This window comes from Syngnathus scovelli, chromosome 10, assembly GCF_024217435.2.
Source record: "Syngnathus scovelli strain Florida chromosome 10, RoL_Ssco_1.2, whole genome shotgun sequence".
NCBI classification, from domain to species: domain Eukaryota; kingdom Metazoa; phylum Chordata; class Actinopteri; order Syngnathiformes; family Syngnathidae; genus Syngnathus; species Syngnathus scovelli.
Window position 1 is genome coordinate 8,352,142 of NC_090856.1, and position 21,830 is coordinate 8,373,971.

General features: G+C 39.0%; 1 protein-coding gene across 15 annotated transcripts in view; it reads left to right on the forward strand.

Moving 5' to 3' along the window:
- Nucleotides 1–5,045, forward strand: part of LOC125976095 (ephrin type-B receptor 3) — a 48,809-nt gene extending 43,764 nt beyond the window's left edge. For 13 of the 15 annotated variants that reach the window (XM_068652121.1, XM_068652122.1, XM_049731961.2 and 10 more), the window contains exons 15-16: nucleotides 1,821–1,976; nucleotides 3,498–5,045. In XM_068652121.1, coding sequence (XP_068508222.1) covers nucleotides 1,821–1,976; nucleotides 3,498–3,606 — 265 coding nt within the window. In that variant the 3' untranslated portion in view covers nucleotides 3,607–5,045. The remainder of the gene's footprint in view (nucleotides 1–1,820; nucleotides 1,977–3,497) is intronic. The other 2 variants (XM_068652129.1, XM_068652130.1) reach the window with 1 other exon arrangement.
- The last annotated feature ends 16,785 nt before the right edge of the window (nucleotides 5,046–21,830 follow it).

Sequence of the window (21,830 nt, forward strand, 5' to 3'; positions counted from 1 at the left end):
AGGTGGCCTCCTGCCGACAATGCTGCAATAGGGAGAGACTATCGTCCTGTTTGGCATTGAAGGCTAGCTGGAGGCTACCTAACTTAGTTTAGCAAAAAGTTCTTTGTGTCATGTAAAATTGTCATGCATGATATCACAACTGCACCATCAATGGTCAGAGTAATGAGCGATAATATTTGTGGCTCAAACTTAATTTAACCAATATGCTTGCTTTTTCTTTCAACTGTTGCTTCTCAGGAAGACAAACAGAAATTCCCAACAGCTCCTATTTGCAGTCTTAAAAAAAATAATGATCGAAGTTTGGCAAAACTGTATTTTCGTTGTGACCTGCGGCGTCATCACCACTGGAAAAACTCAGACTCTACTCCGCATTCCTACTGTGCTCCTACTGGTTGATTACATGTAGCCAGCAAAATACTGGATCTTTTTGAAGCTAACTTTAGAGAAGGAACACTAACAAAACCCCATTAAAGAAGAGCCCAGTTCTGGCTTTAACGACAGCCCGAGGCCTTGAGCACCGAAGCATAGCTCTTATTAAAAATCACTCAATCTACACCACTCAATGGAGCCTCTGTATCACAGTTATTAGCCACAATTCTTTGCCTGTTCTATTTTTTCCACCGTTCTTCATTCCTCTTTTAATTGTTAATGAATCTAATGCCATCAAAAAGGATGACAGGAATCAACAGAGCAGAGCGGAGGGGAGACAGTAGCGTTCTTTCTCTCTGGCTGCTCCTACCTCTTTCTCCCTTCAAACTCTTTCCCTCAACACACCTCCCTCTAATTCTTCTCTCTCTCTTCTGCTTCATGCGCTCCACTTTTCTCAGAGTTGTTACAGTTTTATTAAACTTCCAAGGTGGGCTAACGCTCTGGAGCACTGATCAGCAAAAGGGCTTTGGTTGTTCTTTAAAAGGGGAACCTTCTTTGGCCCATTGTGGAATGCTCTTTTGGTGAGGGATTATGCAAAACATTGCAGGAATGAATCAGCATACACTGTATCGCCATGAAGATAAACAATATATTCACTCGCAAGTATTCCTTAATGGCTATCTGGAAATGTATGTCAAAAGTGGTGAGCATGTTTCATCAGTTTTGTTTCAAAGGAACAAAATACCTTACTTTAAGATGTGAAGTGAATAAAAAAAAAAAAAAACTTGCAGGTTTCTAATATTTTCAGAGAATAATTATCACACATGCAAATAAATTTAGGGGACATTCAGTCATGATTTTCAGACAGAGAGATGTTATAGCAGCCGCATTATAATTGATTAATTAATTCCTCATTTAAAGATAATTTCCATACTCACGCTACCTCTTATTATTCCAATGTCTCCTATACCAAGGATTTCGCCCACCCTTGTATAACAACAAAGACCTTAAAGCACCTTTTACACAACCTTTTAAAGACAGAGTTATCCTGCCAATATTCTGATTTAATAGCTGCAAAGGCCATCTGTCAGACCTACTGTCTGAGTCTTTTTTTTTAATATATATAATTCCATGGTGAAAATACTTGCTTGCTTCATCATATATCCAAGATTTTATTTGTTAACATTCATCTCACCGCACCAGCTGCAGCGCCAGCATCCACCAACCAAACCTCCAGCCAGTCTCTCCACTCATTAAAGTGACACCCACCCCCCCACACACATGCACAACTCATGACATGTGGCGGAGAGGAGAGGAGAGAGGAGAGGTGGTGAGGTGGCGCTCAGCAGGGAGGCATTTTGGGGCTGTTAGGTTGGCCGATAGAGGCAATGGAGTAACCACCTTAACCCTCTCTCTCTTTCTCTCCTCCTTACCTGCCTTCCACTACGCAGAGTATGCCAACCCTTGCTTGACCGCTGCGTGCCAGACTATACAACATTCACCACTGTGGGAGATTGGCTGGACGCAATCAAGATGAGCCGCTACCATGACAATTTCATCAATGCCGGATTTGCTTCCTTTGACCTGGTTGCCCAGATGACAGCAGAGTGAGTGGAGTCGCTTCAGCTAATCAGGCCTAAAGCAATTGATTTGAGGTTGAGAGCAAAATGTGTGGACTGCAGCTTGACCTTGCCATAATTCTAAGACGGATCATGGCTAAATTAAACACAATGAGGTGGTGATGATAGTGAAGGAGCAGTCATGGTGTAAATTTAAAACAAATGATGGAACTTAAGCATGAAAGTAACGCAGAAAAATGTCTTGGAGATTTACACTTAACTCAGACTCATACTGTTTGTTTCCCAATCCCCCAGCAACTAATTGTTGACCTTGAAAATTCACCTGCCTCCTCCTGCTGTTTACAAAGAGGAAATTATGTAATGGAACTTGTGAAAATAGGAGGCCAGCGATGATCAAGTAAATGAATTAGGATTGTAATGATAAATAAATCCTCCTCATTAGCCACGTAATAGGCACTAGAGGTGGGAGTAATTTGTTTCAATTTGGTCAGGCTGACAGGTGTGGTGTACTGTGGCTCTCTGTTGCCCCAAATGGCCAGTAATTCCTCTAATGGCACCCATTTATTATCATTTCATCCTCTGTCACTGTGCTGATGGGGCTGACAAACTATGAAAAAACAAAAACCTTAATGTATTTGTGCATAATTGCAGTGTTATGCCCTCACTGAGCTTTGGAGAGGATAAACGAGTTGTGTTCGCTCATGGCTGCGTTCTCTTTGCATGTTTGGACTCCGCATTTGGCTCTCATGAAGCCAAATGTCTCTCAGTCAAGCACAGTGTTAGGTATCCGAGTGTAATATTAGATTATCCGCTGTTTGTGTGTGATTGAACGGAGAGGACACAGACTGTGGCAGAGCCCCAACAGTAAACTAATCGTTGCCCCCAAGGGATTGAATTAGACCCTCTTAAGTAATGAAGATGGTGCACTCTTCTAGGCCTTATTTACCTGCATGGAAACATCTATATGTCACATCAAACAAAAAAAACAACATCCATCCATCCATCAATAGATCTATCCATCCATCCATTCATTCAACCCGACCCCATCCAACGCAACAATTCTCTCTATATGCAGTGAAAAATCAGCCGACAGAAATATTGTGCATCAAAGAAGAAATCTAAAATGGAACTGAAGACCTCAATCCATGATATTTTGTCTTCTACAATTTCTCTATTGGGCAAGAAACACAAAAGGAAAGCTTTCAGGCATGTCAGGCTGTTCTACATTTCATCTGCCTAACGGGAGCTATACTTGCGATTTAATCATTAGCTGCAACTTTCTGGCAGTTTAACTCCTGCTTTTTTTTTTGCACACCTGCCGAGCAACGGCAGCATGTTCCCGCGTTCCCCGTGTTGTTGACTTAAACTGAGCGAGGTGTTTTATGGTGATGACAAAGATGGTGAATCATCCTGCCTATGTTTACTTGGAACTGAAATTAGATTTACAGTTCACCGTTTGAAATGTGATGTTTGCTTGATTTTATTATTTTATGACTACAACCACCTGCACTCACTTTCCCTTCTTCCTCTTTTGCTCTTTCCATTCAGAGACTTGCTGCGGATAGGGGTTACATTGGCCGGCCACCAGAAGAAGATCCTCGGTAGCATTCAGGACATGAGATTACAGATGAACCAAACACTTCCTGTCCAGGTGTGAGGAAAAGACATCCACAGCGGTGCAGTCTCAAGGCGACCAGTTTGAGGAAGGAAAGGGGGAGGAACCGTGCCAGATCGAGCCATTGGAAAAATCCAAGCTGCCTGACCCATCTCTGCCAATTAGACACTACAAAACTGACTTGCAGTGCCTCAAACTTGTTTACTCTTAGTTTTTCACCACTACCACTTCCCCGTTTTATGTTATTCATCATGTGCATTTTTCTATTCAATCACAATTTGTGCGTGTTCTGAAAGAGTCAGTTTACACATCCCGTTTGCGCTTCACAAGCTCTGATTGTAGGCTGACTTTGCATGATCGTGTGTTTTATGGAGCTTGGCTTTGGTAAGTGAAATGTCACAGTGATCCTGATGTGAGAGCCCCCTTCCCTCTGCCCCTCAACCCAGCTTTGATGGACATAACAAGTAGCAAAGAATTAACATGCTGGAAGGCAAAAGGGGACAGGGGACAATTCTTTCCCAGAAGTTGTTTCACTGTGCATGTGTTTTTTTCCATCTTCATATTGAAGGTATGTTATCTAAAAGGGCACTTGCTAAGGAAGGGTGAGGTACTATGACGGACTCAAGTAAAACATCAGGGTTCAATGGAGGTCTGTCAAATGCTTGTTCAAGGACAGTTGCACTCTTGACCTGAAGGAGGGTTTTTATGAGATCAGGATCACATGCTCATCAACTGGTTCATTTTTTTTTCCTCTTCTTTTTAGTCCATATTGAACTTTTCCCTTTCTTTTTGACTTTATTACATTTTAGGGAGATTTGTGGTTTTCAAATGGCTGGTCAAACTGAATTACCCCAAGTGGACTCTTTCTGTGAGACAGGGACACAAAGTGTGGCAACACAATAGACAAGACCACTAGGCCTTTTTAGTGTGTGTGTGGGCGCGTGTTTGTGTGTGTGTGTGCGTGTATGTGTGTGTGTGTTTGAGAGGATGTGTAATTAAGTGTGCTTGGATGTGCAGGTGTGTCACGTTGCACACAAGTATACTGTACAATACAGCTTCCGCTATTTGCCACTGTGGAGAATTAACGCATGAACTGAACCATGACGAGGAGCAATTATATCTGGAACAATTATGCTATATTCTGTGGACAACTGTTAAAAACATCCCTTTTTTTATGGAATCACAAACTTTGGAAAAACATATATATGCATATAAAGTATGCAGAGGAACCCATTATGGACAACTTTCTACTTACTAGTACCTGGATTCAGAAATAATCAAAAATATTGTTTTAATTTGTTGACATCCTTCCCTATGTATTTATTTGTTCCCCCATCCCCTCTCCCACACTTCCCTACCACCACTTACCAGATGGCTCGCAAGACCGTTTGGAAAAGTGGACTTGAAACAATCAGATGGAAACGCAAAGAGGGTTCAGCTGATGTTGATGATGATTAAATAAATGACATACGTATACAGTACATTGCATATTGTATTTTTGTTGTCGTTCCAAACCGCCAGTTCGTGCTTTGTAAGATCCGTAAGATAAGTAGTAGTGAAATAACAGATTTTCTAGCAATGTGAAATAACGACTCGGAGTGTGTATAGTCAAACGAAATAATTAAAACTACAACTTCATGTTAGTTAGAGAAAATTCACCTTCCATATTCTTAATATACTGACATAGAAGCAGTGCTTAGTCAAATGATAAATAACCCCGCTTTTCAAGCTACTTTTTAAAATCAACTGATTTCATGTATGTAGAAGTGGTAGTAGGATTTCCATACAAGGATCCTCCATAAACTTCAAAAGAGGATCTTCAGCACTGTCAGAAGAGAAACCCACCGGTCTTGTCTGTCTGGTCCATTAATGCTTCTAACCAGTCTGACTTTGCTGGGACACAGTGAACACAGACTTATGGCAGGCTGACCTATCATTATCTCTCTTCATTTCCTGTCTGGCCTGCAATCATCCTGTCTCGGCTCAGTCTTCTGCAGATCAACAGCCCTGGCATGCAAACTACCAAAACCTGCAGGCTCTGCCGTACTAAATAATTGCGTCAATCTCATACAGACCATTCAGGGAGTCATGGTTGTCAATTTCCAGACAGTTGTGTTCTGGGTGAATGCATTTGTATGTGAATTTTACAGAAGATGTGCATTGATGCAATGTTGTGAAGTTAGTGGTCATGCAAATGTCTGTCCTGTATAGATTGTTGTTAATAGCCACAAAGGAAATTATGCAAATCAACCATGTGGTTCCTACTTTACATAACTTCATCTTCCAAATCCTGCCACACTAGTGCACTTCAGGGCTTTTCGAAATATGTTGCACCACAAAACAATATTATCAGTTGACATTATAACACTACTCAATCAGGTTCAACGCTACAAATATAAAACCAGTGTACAGATTTTCAGCTAGTGCTTCCATGGTGGAAAAGGTACCAAATTACTTCTTCATATCATACTACTGCAAGTGAGACGAATACAATCCGTCGATTGGATAACAGTATTGTCAAGTGTAAACGGGAATTAAATGGAATCCCGAAATTCGCCTTTTGTTGTCAAATAGCCACATACAAATGTGAAAGAACACAAAATGCTGGATATCTTCCATATGGTATTTGTGTTGTGCTTAGTTGCACCTTTTCTACTTTTTTGGTGCATTGGAAAGATGGCCAATGCTGTTATAACAAGAGAAAAATCAGGATTTAAAATTCTAAATTGTGGTTTGGCAGTCTGAACTGTTCCATGGTAGAATCATGGCCCTTTACTATGTGTGTAATCTAATAAGACAAAATGGACAATAATTAAGGGAGGCAAAAACATGTGTATGTAGTGTACACAGCAGCAGACATGCTCTGGAGTTTGCATGAACATTAACTCACTTCCACCAGAGATCATTTGGATTTTGTTATTCTCATAGGCAGTGCTTGTAAGATTTAACATTGACAGAAACTATTTTTTCTCTTTTTGGTAACAATTCTGGCTGCTGAAAAAAATGATGGGCCTGTGTCTGAGATTATTTATACCTTAAATTGAGTGAACATTTTCAGCATAGCCTCAGTTCAGATTCTGATGACTACAAGTCCTTTTCTTTTTGTCCTATATTTCATTTAACACATACTGCAAATGTTTCTCAAACCTTTTCACATTCCACTTGGCTGTCTTTGCTTCAATTGTTGGTTTTAACACGCAGTACATGTTCCAAACTTTGTTTTTTTTTTTTTTTTAATTTCCATATAAACGTTTTGGTACAAACCATAGGAAGATGGGATATATTATAAAAGTGTTGGAGATAAATGTCCTCTTTGAGATTATTGAGATTACTTAGATGATGCAGACAAATGAAAAAAAAAGGTGATGCATTCTTGTAGAAATATTTTTAAATTACTCTTTTGTTATTAAATTATTTTAAGAAACATGACTCGCTTTCCTGACTATTCTTGTAAAACTGATAAAAATATATTTGTGTTTTTTTTATAAGCGTAATTTGAATAACTCGCAAAGCACTTGAGTTTCACTCATTTTACTTGACTTAAAATTCACGGCATTGTGTCGTCAATTAACCTGATGACATGTACAGTTAAATGAGCTTAAAAAGAAGATATAAATACATACAGCATATAGTTCAATAATACAACAGGCACCTTCTGCGTAGGTAATCGATCTCGGCAGTAGTTGGATGAGGAAGATGGCAAAGACGATTTCTCAAGCTGTGGCAATCATGGATTTTTTTTTTTGGTTTGTTTAAAATCCACAGTCTGCCAATAAAGTTCAACACAGGCTTTCCCTGTATTGTATTTCCTACCCACCAATTAATACGAGCTAGTCTCCGAGGGCACTGAGCCAACGGTTTTGTTTCTCAGCTAATAAGAGAAAGATGCTCAGATCATAGATTCTTCTTCATCCAATCCTTGCCTTGTCCCCAGGCTCCTGTCTTCTTCCTCTCCCTGGCCAATTACAGAAAATATAGCACATTGCAACTTTTGGCCTCAACACATTCTACCTCTTGATGTACAACGTAGATTCTTTTTTTTGTGTGTAGCATTTGGCAGAAAGAAAAATACCATATTTGAGAGTTTCACAATCTCAACGTGATGGATAGTACTTCTTTGGAGGAATTGATTCATTTCAAGCAGCATTATGTATTTTGGCAGCTACTATCCTGTGTCCTGACAGACAGACAATAACATGCACATTGAGATTTGGAAAGTACTCTATTCTTTCTTGCTAATATGTCACCTTGCAGTAAATATGTTGCAGGATGAACTGGTCTATTGACATAGTGTCACAGTATAGATTCCAAGATGGAAATTATTGATTGTGTGTTTCATTAAAATATGTCATATACTGTAATGCAGGATAAAATGACTGGGATGTCAATAAGGATTAATTTCTAATCCTCGCTCAATCAGAGGGACAGTATTAGCATAAATATCAGTGTGCATGAACATGCCTAAGCCCATATGTCGGTCAGGATGATGATCAATGTGAAACAGACACACGGTAGAGATGCACACCACTACACACTCCTAATCATCTCTCAAGCGACTTTGCCTCATCCTCCTCCTTACAAGCTTCACACAACAAGCTACATTTTCTTCCCCTCTTTGCACTTTTGCCGTAATCCCTCTCTTTCATTGGAGTTGGGCACAGCTAATTGGTCACGTCTGTACGGTGACACAGGGACCCGACATAATTGCCGGACAAATAGCAAGGTGTTTAGCGTTGGGCTGCTCTTGGCTGAGCTGTGCACAGACTCCAGTCGACTGGAAAACCCAATTACCGCTCCGACTGCACAATTTGCTAATTGGCAGGAAGTCCCAACAAAGATTTACTGAGTGCATATCTTTGTTTTCATTCATTATTAAAGAACTCCCAAACTGCTGAAAAAGAAAGTATAAATGAATTTATTACCATGAAAAATAACACTAAACAAATGCATCTTAGCCTGACAGTTTGTGCCAATACACTTTCAAACTTTCCATTGCAATGACTAATAATTTACTCATACACATGCAGGCATATACACAGAAATATCCATTCGAACAATGCTTTAATGTGAAAATGTCACAAAGACATTGAACACATTTATTAATTCTAAATCTCCCCCAAAAATAAATCTATCTAGCTTTCTTAGCCTTAATTGTTATTAGCATAATCAATGTTGACAGATCAGCAAATGCATATGACTGGCTTTCCTCACTAATTTGATTTTAAAAGGTCCCACTTTGGGGTTGAAAGCATTTGAATTTATTATTCCAAAACTTAAGGGAAGAATTTTGAGTGTGCGTGTGCATGTGTGTGCGCGTGTGTGTGTGTTCCACCAGAAAACATTTTAGCCAACAACCACTACACCTTCCCACCCACGCACTTAAATTGTTTGTTTTGTACCCTCTCCATCTTTGACTTTGGTAACCATTTGAAAATAAATGTGTGGTGCTTTAAAAAATTCAATTCATAGAGCAAGAATGAATGCATTACAAATACTTAACATTTGAAGGGAATTATATAGGACAAACATTTTGTGAAACCCTGTAATATTTATACTTATACCCTCCACCATCCAAAAGGGCAGCAGACCTTTGCTGGTCCACATAAGCCTCCTATTGTTGATTGTTTGGGTGCAGCTGCATGTTCTTTCTGCGAGATGGGTGATTACTATGTCTGCCAGAGCAGGGGGACAACAGTCAACACGGTCTCAAGCACATACCAAGCAGGTGACCTGAAGTTCACGGTTGAAGCTCGACAGGTGGTAAGAATGTGTCACATGGTTGAGGTACGATAGCCTCCAGGTACAACACGGGGACGTTCAACAAGCACATTAAAATGCTGCTGTGAGGAGATAAGACATCCTTGGGGCCCATTATTAATATTAAAGACTTAATTTCCAGTAAACGTATTTCCAGTTAACGAAATACCAAGTATGACTAACAAATCATGTTCCATTAACATGGAAACTCATTGACAATGGACAAACATGCATTTTACTTGTTACTTATGCTTTGTTGTAAGGATTTAATACATAATAAGATAATTGTTGTGCAATTCATCTGAGCAGAATGGAAATATGTTATCCAAGTGGATATATTAATCTGTTTCTACTGGAGTTTAATCATTTGTTTGGGACTCTTCACTTTATGAAAAAACAAACAAGCGGAGGTATTTCATATGTGGGCACATATTAGAAAAGCAACCAAATTTGGCTACGAATTTGGAATTCGTTGAACCATACTATGAGGCATGTTTTTTTTTTCTCACAGCCAAATAGCAAAAAAACAACATCAGATTCATTATGAAATGCATTACCACGTAGACACTTCACCACACAAATGCATTGTTTCTACTCTGGAATTTAAAACTGTATAATTTAAGACATAAATGCTGGGCAATACCCCAAATATATAAAAAGCATTTGTGAGGTAAAAGACTGTTTATTATTAATTAGTATAATAACTTTTCTTCATAACCTTTTTATTAGTAATTAGGATATTAATTAGTGTATTAGTAGACAGTATTAGGGGTTTTAAAGTTACATCAAAATGACAATTAAAAGTGTACTAATTAGCTTAATGTTTGAGAAAGCTTTAATTATGATAATTATATTAAGTGGCCTGTAAAGCGTTAAGCCTTTTGTGCATTAACAATTAATTAGAAACAACAACATTTTAGGGTAAGTGTTAAATTAAATGTTAGTACAATAAATAGCCTGATCTACTCACACTTCAGAAAGACATTGGGTAGATTGTCATCTCAAGGTCAGTTTTCCTCTCCATTGGTGCCATCGGTAGGCATGAAGGTAAGGGCCTTGTTCCTGCTTGACATCTCATTAACTGCTCGTCGATATTTATCATTCTTAATCAGAGCGGTGGCAGCTCCACTGTGATTACTTCCTGGGTGGGAAAGCAATCATACCTCATCCTCCCTGCTGTCCTTGATTTGTGGTGTGTTAAACAGTCCAGTATGGCTGAAACACTTTGTGAGCCCCATGTAACAAGAGAGTGGCGTTTAGTTTTAGTTTTACAATGACCTTATAATGTCTATGATGGATGGATGGATGGATGGATGGATGGATGGATGGATGGATGGATGGATGGATGGATGGATGGATGGATGGATGGATGGATGGATGGATGGATGGATGGATGGATGGATGGATGGATGGATGGATGGATGGATGGATGGATGGATCCATTCTTCCATGTACGTATGTCTACATACACACATACACGTACACACATACATACATACTACATACATACGTGGGATAGGGGGGAACGAAATTTCGGTTTCTTTGTGTGTCTTTGGCATGTGGAGAAATTGACAATAAAGCTGACTTTGACTTTGACTTGATATGGTACATCACAGATTATGCACGTATCTTATAAATTAATAATTAACTGGCAACCATTAAAAATATGAGTCACACACTGATGTTAACACATAAACTAGCCATGCACGTCTTTTGTCAGGTGTCCAGTTTTGCCCCTTGAACCCACTAAAGACCTCTAATAAGGCCAAAGAAAAGCAGCCTAATGTCAAGTGGCAGCCAAACAAAGGTGCGTCCACGGGGGGCATCGGCTAATGTGCTAACATTCTTCTGGGTTTCACAGCTGTGTGGGTTCTGAGGGCAGAGTGGTGGGTTTTTTTTGGTAGCAGGTGTCAGCTCATTATAGTCTCAACCTCACTTTTCAGCACTGTCGCTGACCTGCAAACAGTAGTTGCTTGGAGCTGCCATGAAAAAAAAGCAGTGACAAAAATGAATGTGATGCAAATACAGGGAGAAAACCAATTCTTTCGATAGGATAAGACGATATCTGACGGAAAGTAGGACATTGTGGATTTTTTTCATATACTGTCTGCACTTGCTCTCATGCACTCAGTCCAATCACATCCTTGGAGTCAGATGCTGGACCACTCAGAGCCATTTGGTAACGGCAGAGGTTTCCGATTGGATAAAAATGTGACCCCGCCCTCAGCCAGATATTGGCGTCATGGTGAATGGGGTCATACACAGGCCACATCATGATGCATTTTGGGTAAAGTCCTCTTCTTTTTTTTTTTTTTTTAGGAAGGATGGGTAGGGTTGTGAAATAAAAAGTAGGACAGTTAGTAAACAGAGAAGCCATCATTCTGCTGAAACGAGGCACAGATTTGAATAATCTAATTAGACATTCACGCTTTAATGGTAGTTGTTGGCCTCATGCTACACAAGTGAGTTTTGTATTTAATCGCTATAGCGAAACGAGCCTAAACACACAGAGCTCGCATAGCGCACATTAGCAAAGATTTGCATCAAGCCTAATTTAGCAGAGTGCACTATCAGGATGTTAATGGTGTCCAATAAAGAACAATAAAGGCTTTCGATAGTCGTGTAGTTACAGCCAGCAATTACCTCTCATTACATTCTACATCATTAGAGCCATCATAATAAACACATGGCAAGTGCTGGAAAAAAAGCTATGGACCACATATCTATACGTAGCTACATGCGTTTTATTTTTCAATTTATTCTGAGCTTTTCCACATTGTTAATTACATATTAATAATTAGACTGTGTAGGCCTTTATTCGGCACCACGCCAATAGCAATAAACAAAGATAAATAATAAAAATGTATATCACAATAACTAAAACTTGAGCAAATTACATATTAATGTGCTTTGCATATTTGTATGCATTTATTCATTTATTTATTTTTGGGTAAATTTATTTTTTTTACATTTCATTTTTCAAATGGCATCATTGTTGGTTTTTATACAAACCTATTTTATGTTGCTTCATGGACTAGGCCAATAGCAAATTGGCTCGAAAAGGTGGCAAAGGTTTTTAAGAATAGGGTGGACTATCCAGGATGTGCTCATCTTTGTTACATTCATCATGAATAAAATAATTAAATATACACTTAATCCATCCTGTGCCCTGTTGTACTAAAGTGCGTCCATATACCACTTAACGGGTCACGTCTCATACCTCGAGGGCAGATGAATAGTACTGACATGGCAAACTGACATACCTTCCTGTTTAGACCTTCTAAATTGGTTTGAACTGCCGACCCTCTGGTCAACAGCTCAATTCTATCACTCTTAACTTGCTTCTATGCGTAGTTGCCATCATGTGGTTGTGTTTACTGGGGTGCTTTTCTTTCCCCAGGACATACATCCTCTCGGCGGGCTGGTAATAATCTTCAGACTTTATTGACTTTACCACGGAAGATCATCGTCGCACACACACCCACACACATACACGAGTGCACACGTTAGCATCCCCTAACATAAGGTATTCACAAAATTGTCTATGCCTGTGCACATGATTCACCTTGAACACACTGACACTGGTCCTTGAGAAGCAAAGAAGAAAATTCGATCAGTTTGATGTTAGTGGAGAGAAGCTGTGATTAAGATGATATGCTCTTGGTGTGGTTTATATATGAAAAAGACACAAATGAGCACTTGAGGAAGTGTTAATTTCTTATAACACTTATCTGGTGTTGTTTTATGCTTTGAGCACTCCTTCATTCAATACCAATTTCTTAATCTATCTCCATCTGCCTCATTTTTCTGTACAAAAGGTCAAATAGAGGTCATGTTCAGAAAGATCAGGTCTTGTAGGCTCATTTATATACCCTTGATTGCGATCCTCCAGCTACAGTCTCTCTCTCTGTCTGCCCATCCTGCTTGCACGTGGCTTAATTTATTTAACGAAGACTACACGTTATTAGGATTGCAAATAAACAACACGGGATTCTACTCAATCTAAGCCACTTTGAGATATAAAGAAAAACTTTAACACAGTTATTACCTGATGTTTTCTTGTCCGTGTGTACTGCCGTAGTGCAGCGCATGCTCCGATCATATTAATTCATGAAGGCGTCTTATAATTATCCGCTCAGTATTTATTGTTTATTTTACATAAAAAATTAATCTATTGAGTGTAACAAGCATTTAGAAGGGTGAGAATCAAGTCTTGTTCACCTATATGGGGGCGGAGGTTGAAATCTATCAATACAGGCAACAGTGTTATTGTATTTATTCACATTCAAAACAGGCTTGAATGGTCTTCCCACGTTGACTGAGATGTAGCACCAAAGGGAGGAGAATTCTGACTGTGATGAATAGCTTTCAATCAAGCTGCAAAATGGGTTCACACACCTCTTGGAGGGGGCCTCCTCGGATAATTGCCATTAGCAAGAAAGGGTACTCTGATTTTTTTGTCAGGAAATAATTTCACTCTAATAGGATTTGTCTGTCCTCCACATAAATAAAACATTTAACCTTGTAAAAGATTAAATGTCTTTTTCAACATATTTAAAGATGATTAATGTTCACCAGAGACTTTAGCAGAAGCTAATCTTAATTTGTGTGAGATTCCAAATTTGTTGCTGACTAGGAATTTGGCAACAAGACATTTTAACATCAATCTGTGGAATTTAATCAAAGTAAAATGATACAACAGGTCAATTTGTTTTATTACACCATTGTATCAAGAATGAATGACATTTATGAGTCATTGGTGTCATTTTGAACAGCGTTGTCTGGATTTACAAAGACAACAAATCCGTGCACAGCAATTTGTGAGCAATATTCTAGTGCACGGATGTCAATATGCAATTCATCACCCTCTCTCAATGAATACCCAAGTGGAATCATCTGCTTTGTTTAAAGCACCTACCATGCATTTACATTATCTGGTCACAAAGTGCTTTCAATTGGTTCACGAGTGCTTGAAAGGAACAACCAGTATAGAACACAAAACCATTCAGCAATTAGTAGGACAATATTTCCTGAAAGTTATCTCGCATATGTTTGCTTTCAGTAAATAAATCAGCAAGCACATGCTCAACTGAGTTGAATTGTCTGACGGATGCATAGAGAATATTCCGCTCTATTTGTGAGATTTAGTGCTTATGTTAAATGATTCAATTAAATGTAATCAAATTGGTATGAATAAATAGCTACAAATGATTGCTTCTTTTCTTTTACTACATCAGAGTAGTGAATGCAGCGTATATAAAAATGCATTTAGGGCTATCAATGTGTATTTCAAGGTGTCTGAGATCAGAATGAGGAGAAATTCAAAAGGTAAATCAATGGTTTTAATATGATTGCACAATTATCTATTCCACCTTTGAAACGCAATAGTGTATGGAACTCAATTTTGCGTCACACACTTTGCACAAACACTGGAGCATAATCCATACGAGCCTCCTCGCAAGTGAAGCTTACTTTGCCCCAAAGTGGAATAAAACACGATTAATGATTTCAATTACTCTGACCCAGCATGCCATTTATGGTGCCTGGAGTCTGAGCAGAAGGAGACTTACTGCATAAAAAAAAAAAGCCGGTGGTGAAGGACATTTCCTGGGAGAATGATTCAGAGCGGAGGTTGGCCATTTTTGCTGGCTCATCATTGGAGGAACAAAACTTCTCATTGTATTGTCGTTTTCTCATTAAGCTTGGGAAACACATTCCAGGTTGGAGCTATTGATGCTGTAGCCTACTTGCGCTCTTGTGCTTCTCAGGTAACTTGGCTTTAAATGTAAATAACTTGCCTTGAGTCTTTCAAACAAAAGTCGTATTTCTAATACATAGATCTTCCTCCAAAAAACATAAATAAATGATAAGCTCTGTATAGTTATTTGGGTTGTACGTTTACAGGTGTCAGGAAAGATATAGTACTTTGACCTTAAAGGTGTATTAGTCAAATAACCTCGCAAACGTCCAAGACACACTGACACTATGCAAACACTGAATGTTTGAAGAGGTTGCTTCACAGGAGCTACTATTTCATTAACTATTTCTCACAAGGCTTAAGAAACCTCATTATATAGGAGGCAGGCCAAGAAGATGTGTTGGGATATCAGATACTATTTAAGCATTGTTTTTACATCACCAAATCCACATTAGCTAATTATGAGCCATGTGAAAATATTGTTCATTTACATTTGCATACTTAGACATTTTGTGACTGAGTTGCTGATGTTCTATAGTGATCATCTCCTTGCCTGACTTCTTTGCAGGCAGCATGGATTCAATTCCCACTTTGTAAAAGTGTGAGTGTGAACGTTTGTGTGTGTCTATGTGCCCTGTGATTGACTGGTGACCGTTTGAGGGTGTAATCCGCCTTTTGCTGGGATAGGCTCCAACCCCCTGTGACCCTAAACAGGATAAGCGCTATAGAGAAAGGACGGATGGATTTTCTGACCAACACAAATCCCAGATTGCAAGCTTGGCTCGGGCACAGGTGTTGAGTGTAAGTGTGACCGACATTTTTTTACGAGAACGATACAGGTGTTGCTGGTCACGCTAAACCTCAAAGCCATGCCGCAGCCTTAGATGTCAAGGCGTGCCGATACCTGGGCGCAACACACAGGCACAAATCCCATTTACCAATAATACCTCCTTTTCATGCAACTGACATCAAGCAAATAGAAGAAAAGATAAAAAATACAAAACAAAATGTGTTAAGTGGATTCTTTCGACGCCTGTAATCTTCTTTCCTCGTCTGTGAAAATCAGCAGCGAGGTCGGACAGTAACAATGTCCTTTTCAGCAGCCGATGAAAGCGTTTCAAGTCATTCCCTATTCTGTGGGGGCCCTTTGTGCTACTTATCCACTTATTCAAATCTGTATAAATGGCAACGTGTCCTATTAGCAAGCTAAGAAAAGGAAATGAAAATGCTTTGATATCATAGTAACAGAAGTAAAACTCAACCTCTCATAACAGGCAAAATATCCTACACTGAAAAAGACTACTCAAATCTCTGAAAACCTTCTTAAAATTTTATCCAAAAAGGCCAACCCACACTTACACAATGGCATCTGTCAAACAGAGACACCTTCCTTCAGATACAAGGAAAGGAATTCTTGCAGTATCAGCAAGACAGTAGCTCGATTTGACATGGTGGATGCGGAGTGACAGATGATATGAGAAGAGAGCAAGGCTGACCTGCCCGGTGGGAGGGCAGCATCAGGAGTCTGAGCATGTCAGCACCATATCCATCATCCCCCACATATTAGTGAATGCAAAAACTATGAAGTATAATTGCTAATTAGGCGAGGGCATGAACTTGCCTTGAAAGAAACTCCGAACATTCCTTGGTCCTCCCGATGGTGCCCTTCCACCCACGCCATTTGCCCAATCCCTCCTTTGACACCACTAAAGATAACTGCCTTCACCAACAGCTAGAATCCAAAGAGAGGGAATGAGGGACGGGGGTGTTTAAATTGTGAGATAGGGATAGCCATTCAGAGATCTTAGAAAGTTGCTAAACAAGATTAGAATTGGTCGGATTAGGGGTAAAAAGTAGCATTTTGCATGGATTGAGTTTGCTTGTAAGGGACTAGGAAAAGAAGACAATAGTTAGATTAGCCATCTGCTGCCTGTTATCATTAACTGGTTTAGGGCACCACGGTAACACCAGACGCCCTCCTCCCCACCCGCACTTTAAGCGAAACTTGTGTCACAGGGTGATGGAACTGAAGATAGCACTCGTGCTTAGAAACATGGGTATTTTATGTGCATCCCTTGCCAGCCAACACACACTAATTTTGCATAAACTCCCCATGACACCAATATTACCCCGCCACCTCCAGCATCACTAGTCCCAATTCAGGGACACACAGTTTGACGTGTTCTTTGTCTGCCCTTTTTGTTGAGAAGATCAGGAATTTTGCATATCACTGGACGCCAGTTGGAGGAGACACATGGCCAACACTGGGATCTAATTCAAGTATTTTAGCGGTTCTCAGTGCTTGGAGAGGGGAGGTAGGAGAACAAAGAGGGCAATGTATTCAGTTCACTTGGGGCACTAATGCTGTTTTGATTTTTTATGGGGGTATATGATGAGGAACCGAACTGTACATTAGGTCAAGTAGATACCACGCTAATGCAACACATTTCGGACCACACATAAACACTTCATGATATTTTGTCACAATAAACAATAAACAATGACATTTGCTTATGAAAGTACGATAGGGAAATGATGATTATTAAAGCTTTACATTTATCTACGAATGGAAAGGACACATGACCATTACTCCAGTTGGAGCATGAAATAAAAAGTGTTTACCCAAACTGTTGTTGTGCTTGGGTTTTCTTAGCTTAACTGGTTTCCTGCAGCTTTTTTTTTTTTTTTTTATATAATTATATTTGTAGCATTTATCATGACTGTGGGTTTGGTGCAATATTTCTTTCTATCCATATGTGAGACTGAATGCATGAACCCCAAAGCATAATACTATGTAATTTGTTAACAAAAGCCATTTCTCTTTATCTTTTACCCTTGAATACCTAGCAGATTTTCTAAATAAAACTATCCATGTCACTGACAGAATTATTTCAAGCTGTCACTTAATTGGCTATTTCCATTGTCTCATTACAATTTCTGATGGCACCACAGAGATTCAAGCGCTACATTTTGATGGCGGCCATGTGCAAATGAGAGCCAGATTAATGGATCATAGAATTGTTTATTAGCACTCCAACTGTCTGAGTGGTATTTGCTAATGCTAATTGCTTGTTGCCCCCCCCCTCCCCAAACCCCAACATCACCTTTTGAGTGCTATTTGAAGTGAAGCCGTGCTATTACAGCGGCAACATTCGGGTACGGATAACTGCATTTGGGGTGGAGATGCAGCTCAAATCCACTTCCACAGAAAGGTCCTTGTTCCAATAAAAACAGACTCCCCACTCCGCCTCTGACCAGTCACTTTAACAGATGTTTAAACCAAAGGAATGTGTTTTGATGTCCTTCAGAAGAAGCCAATTGAGTTATTACCGGTATATGCCCGTCCTTGCCCAACATATCTGATTCAGTATTGGAGGCATGACTAAACAAGCTTCATATTCAGACAAATGTATCATTTATTGTTACACTGCCTCCACACCCTTTTCAGCCCACAAATGTATGGAAAAGTCAAGGTTATGGGTCAAGGGCACACTTTTGAACTTCGACTGAGTTATGAACAGGAAACTGCTGAACAACCACAATTAGAGACCTTAGTGGAAACAGCAACGTCTTGTGAATGGGTTGTTACAGCTGCAACAACATTAAATCATATCTTTACAAAGTTTGTAAGAAACATAGCCACATGTATCCTGCATTATAGGATACTGGTAATTTAACACACAAAAACATGAAAGAGTAATTTATTTCTCTTGTTTATATTGAACAAAAGGTGAGTCTCTAATAAAGGCCATCGTAATTAAATATAATTAAACAAATAAATCAGTGACAACTGCATTATCGGGGATGGCAGTGCCCCACCGGAGTTTATTTCTTTGTATTTTATATCTACTATATACCAGTCAGTCAACTGGGAAAGTAATGCGTGTGAATAAACTTAATTGCCCAGTGAAATTTTTAGAGTAATTTTCTTGTGCAAGTCTGTGTGACTACCAGATGTTTGGTTAGTTGGTTCAACCGTATTTTTCTCATTATCAACGGGTTTCTACTTAAGGCAAGTAATAACAGGTGCCGTTTCCAGTCAAGCAGATTTGTAATTGCACAAAAACAGACATAAACCGATCCTACAACATGCATGTACATATGTTAGGTCTGATCATAATACTGCAGTATTTTGTTAGTCCATAGTCTTCACTTTGCTGGAGCAGGGTTTAGGATTGGGGTTATGGCCAGTCATTAAAGAAGCAAAATGCTGACACAAAAACAAAATGGCCTAAATTGTCACTTTTAAAAATCCAATGATTCCTCACTGTGTTTCAATCAAATATGCACAGTGACACGTAATAAATGCATGCATCCAGTCTAAAAATTGCAAATATTTTCTGCACTCATCTTGTCATAGCAGCGCTTCAAGAATTATTACTAGCTATCAGAGAGTGATGGCGACATATCTGCAGGATATTGTGAAGATTAGGTGTCCTTCTAGATTAGGGTTGACAGGGTGGCTCAGCTCATCTGCTCTCTCCCCTGGGTATTTACACAGCACTTGGCTTGCCCACAGGTGGCTAAGATGCCGTTAGCTGGCCCTCTGTCACCCCGAAAAGGCTTGTGTGCACATGTGTAAGCTAGGGTGGGCGTGCAAGAGGAGCAAGCGATAGATGTGGTAGTGTAAAGGTGCTGAAAGGCAGCTGGGTAATCAATCAAACAGCTAAACCTCTCATGGGTGTGTGCACATTGCAAGCTTACAGTACACAATGGAATGCAGCTCATACACGTGTTCACTTTCAATAAAATCTGACAGGTTTCTTTTATACGTCAAATGCACAGTGATCCAAGGCAAGTGTCTGCAGATGGAGTTCAACCACAGTCTACAGACAGAGCATTCAAGACAGTAAAGATAAGTTTTAAAAGAAAGTGTAACCAATTGTGATTTGCAAATAACCCAACATAGTTTGACTGTAAAAATATAAAAATATATATTTTTCTGTTGCATTTTCAGTCCAATTAAATACAATAGGTGGTCATGTAGCTTGCATTTGATTTATTCTTAGTTGACCACAGCAGCACAGTCAATATAGCTTCCATAGCAGCAAGACAGAGATAAAGCAGAGTACCAGTAAAATTAAGATTTTTATCAATGTTACACATCAATGTTTAGTGAGACATTTATATTCAGATTGCCCACAAAGAGTTAATTTAAATTTTGTGCAATAAAATAAAATATCATCTGGTAAGATCAGATCCTACAGCAGCAATTATTATTAGTAATATAGTACATACAAGTATTTGGCAAAACAAAAGGTAAGAACAGCTAGACTCTAGCTGCTAGAGTAAATTCTGTCTGTACAGCAATGAGACTGTCAAGATTCATAATATTTTACATATTTTTGTTGTAATATTAGTACACTACTTCACGCATTTATGTTGTGGTTTTCTGTGCTATGTGCAGGTGAGTGTTTCATCACTTACTCTTGTGATATAATAACAATCTTCAGCAAAAGCACCAAAATGTATTTATGTGTTCAGTCACAAAAGACCAAAATGAACAATACCGGCCTCCATTCGTAATATGACGCAATGGGAGGGAATCTGAATTTTTTGCTTTTCTAATGTTTACTAATATCACCAAGTTCTCAATGACCCTGTTTCGAACTGTTAGGTTAGTGTCACTGATTATTCATAATAATAATAATAATAAAGATAATGGTACAACTAAAAGCAGTCACAAGATATTTTATACCTGCCTCAGTTTTTGACAGCAAATACAGTAAATTATGTTATATAAGTTATGCACTATTTTGGTAATAATTGGCCATTTGTAAAAAATTAATTGGCTTCTATGAATCAGCTCCTGCACAATCTGACAGCAGACATTTTAGCATGTCAAAGGACGAAACCTACATCTGGAATGATGATTAATTACATGAATGATGGCTCAACTCCAGTTTTAGGGGGCTGCTATTGTGCTTGTTCACTGACTGACATGAATTTGCAGCCCCACTTAATGGACTTGGGTATTATTATTTACACCTGTGCATTTTATGCCCATGACAAGCCAAAATGCCTGCTGTAAAAAAAAAAAAAAATAATAAAAATGAAGGCAACTTGGCTGGGATGGTGGCACACAGCCAAGTTGAAATAGCGTCTCGGCACCGTAACCGGAGACCTCACAAGCTGAGACGTTGACGGAGCGAGACAGCAAATACCGTGAGAGCAAGCAATTGAGAACAACTGACAAACGCCTATAGCACTTGTGAATATTTTCTTTAAAACTACTGCAAAATGATCTGCTCTGATAAATCACCAAGATTGTTTTCACTACAAAATATATATGCATTCACATGCATACCGAGTAATCTTATTAATTATGTAAACATTTCTATTTCATGTAGTCTATTTACACATGAAAAAAAAAATCTGAACTGAACTGTAGATGCACCATTATAATGATACCATTAAAGATCAAACCACAACTATCATTATATGGTTCATGTGGCCCAAAACATTGTATTTCAGTGCTCCTTTGGGCACATTAGCTGATCGTATATGCAGTCATTTAAATCTTCATGTTTATATCATGTACAACATCACCATCTAGAGAATCTTTACCCAGCATCTGGAGAAAAGGTTCACTGTGAGTAAATAGAAGGGAAAACCTTGACGGCTGTATACATAGTTATGTGTGGATAACGATGCAGACGGGAATCTCATCAGTTCTTTCAAATTTCAGTTACAAAACATGTCTCAGAGTGGAAACAGTGTAAAGTTATTTCGAGAGAATGTGTAAAAATTGTATTAAAATGTAAAGCTCTCTGATCAAGTGCATGCAATCGAGATATTGTTACTCATAAGG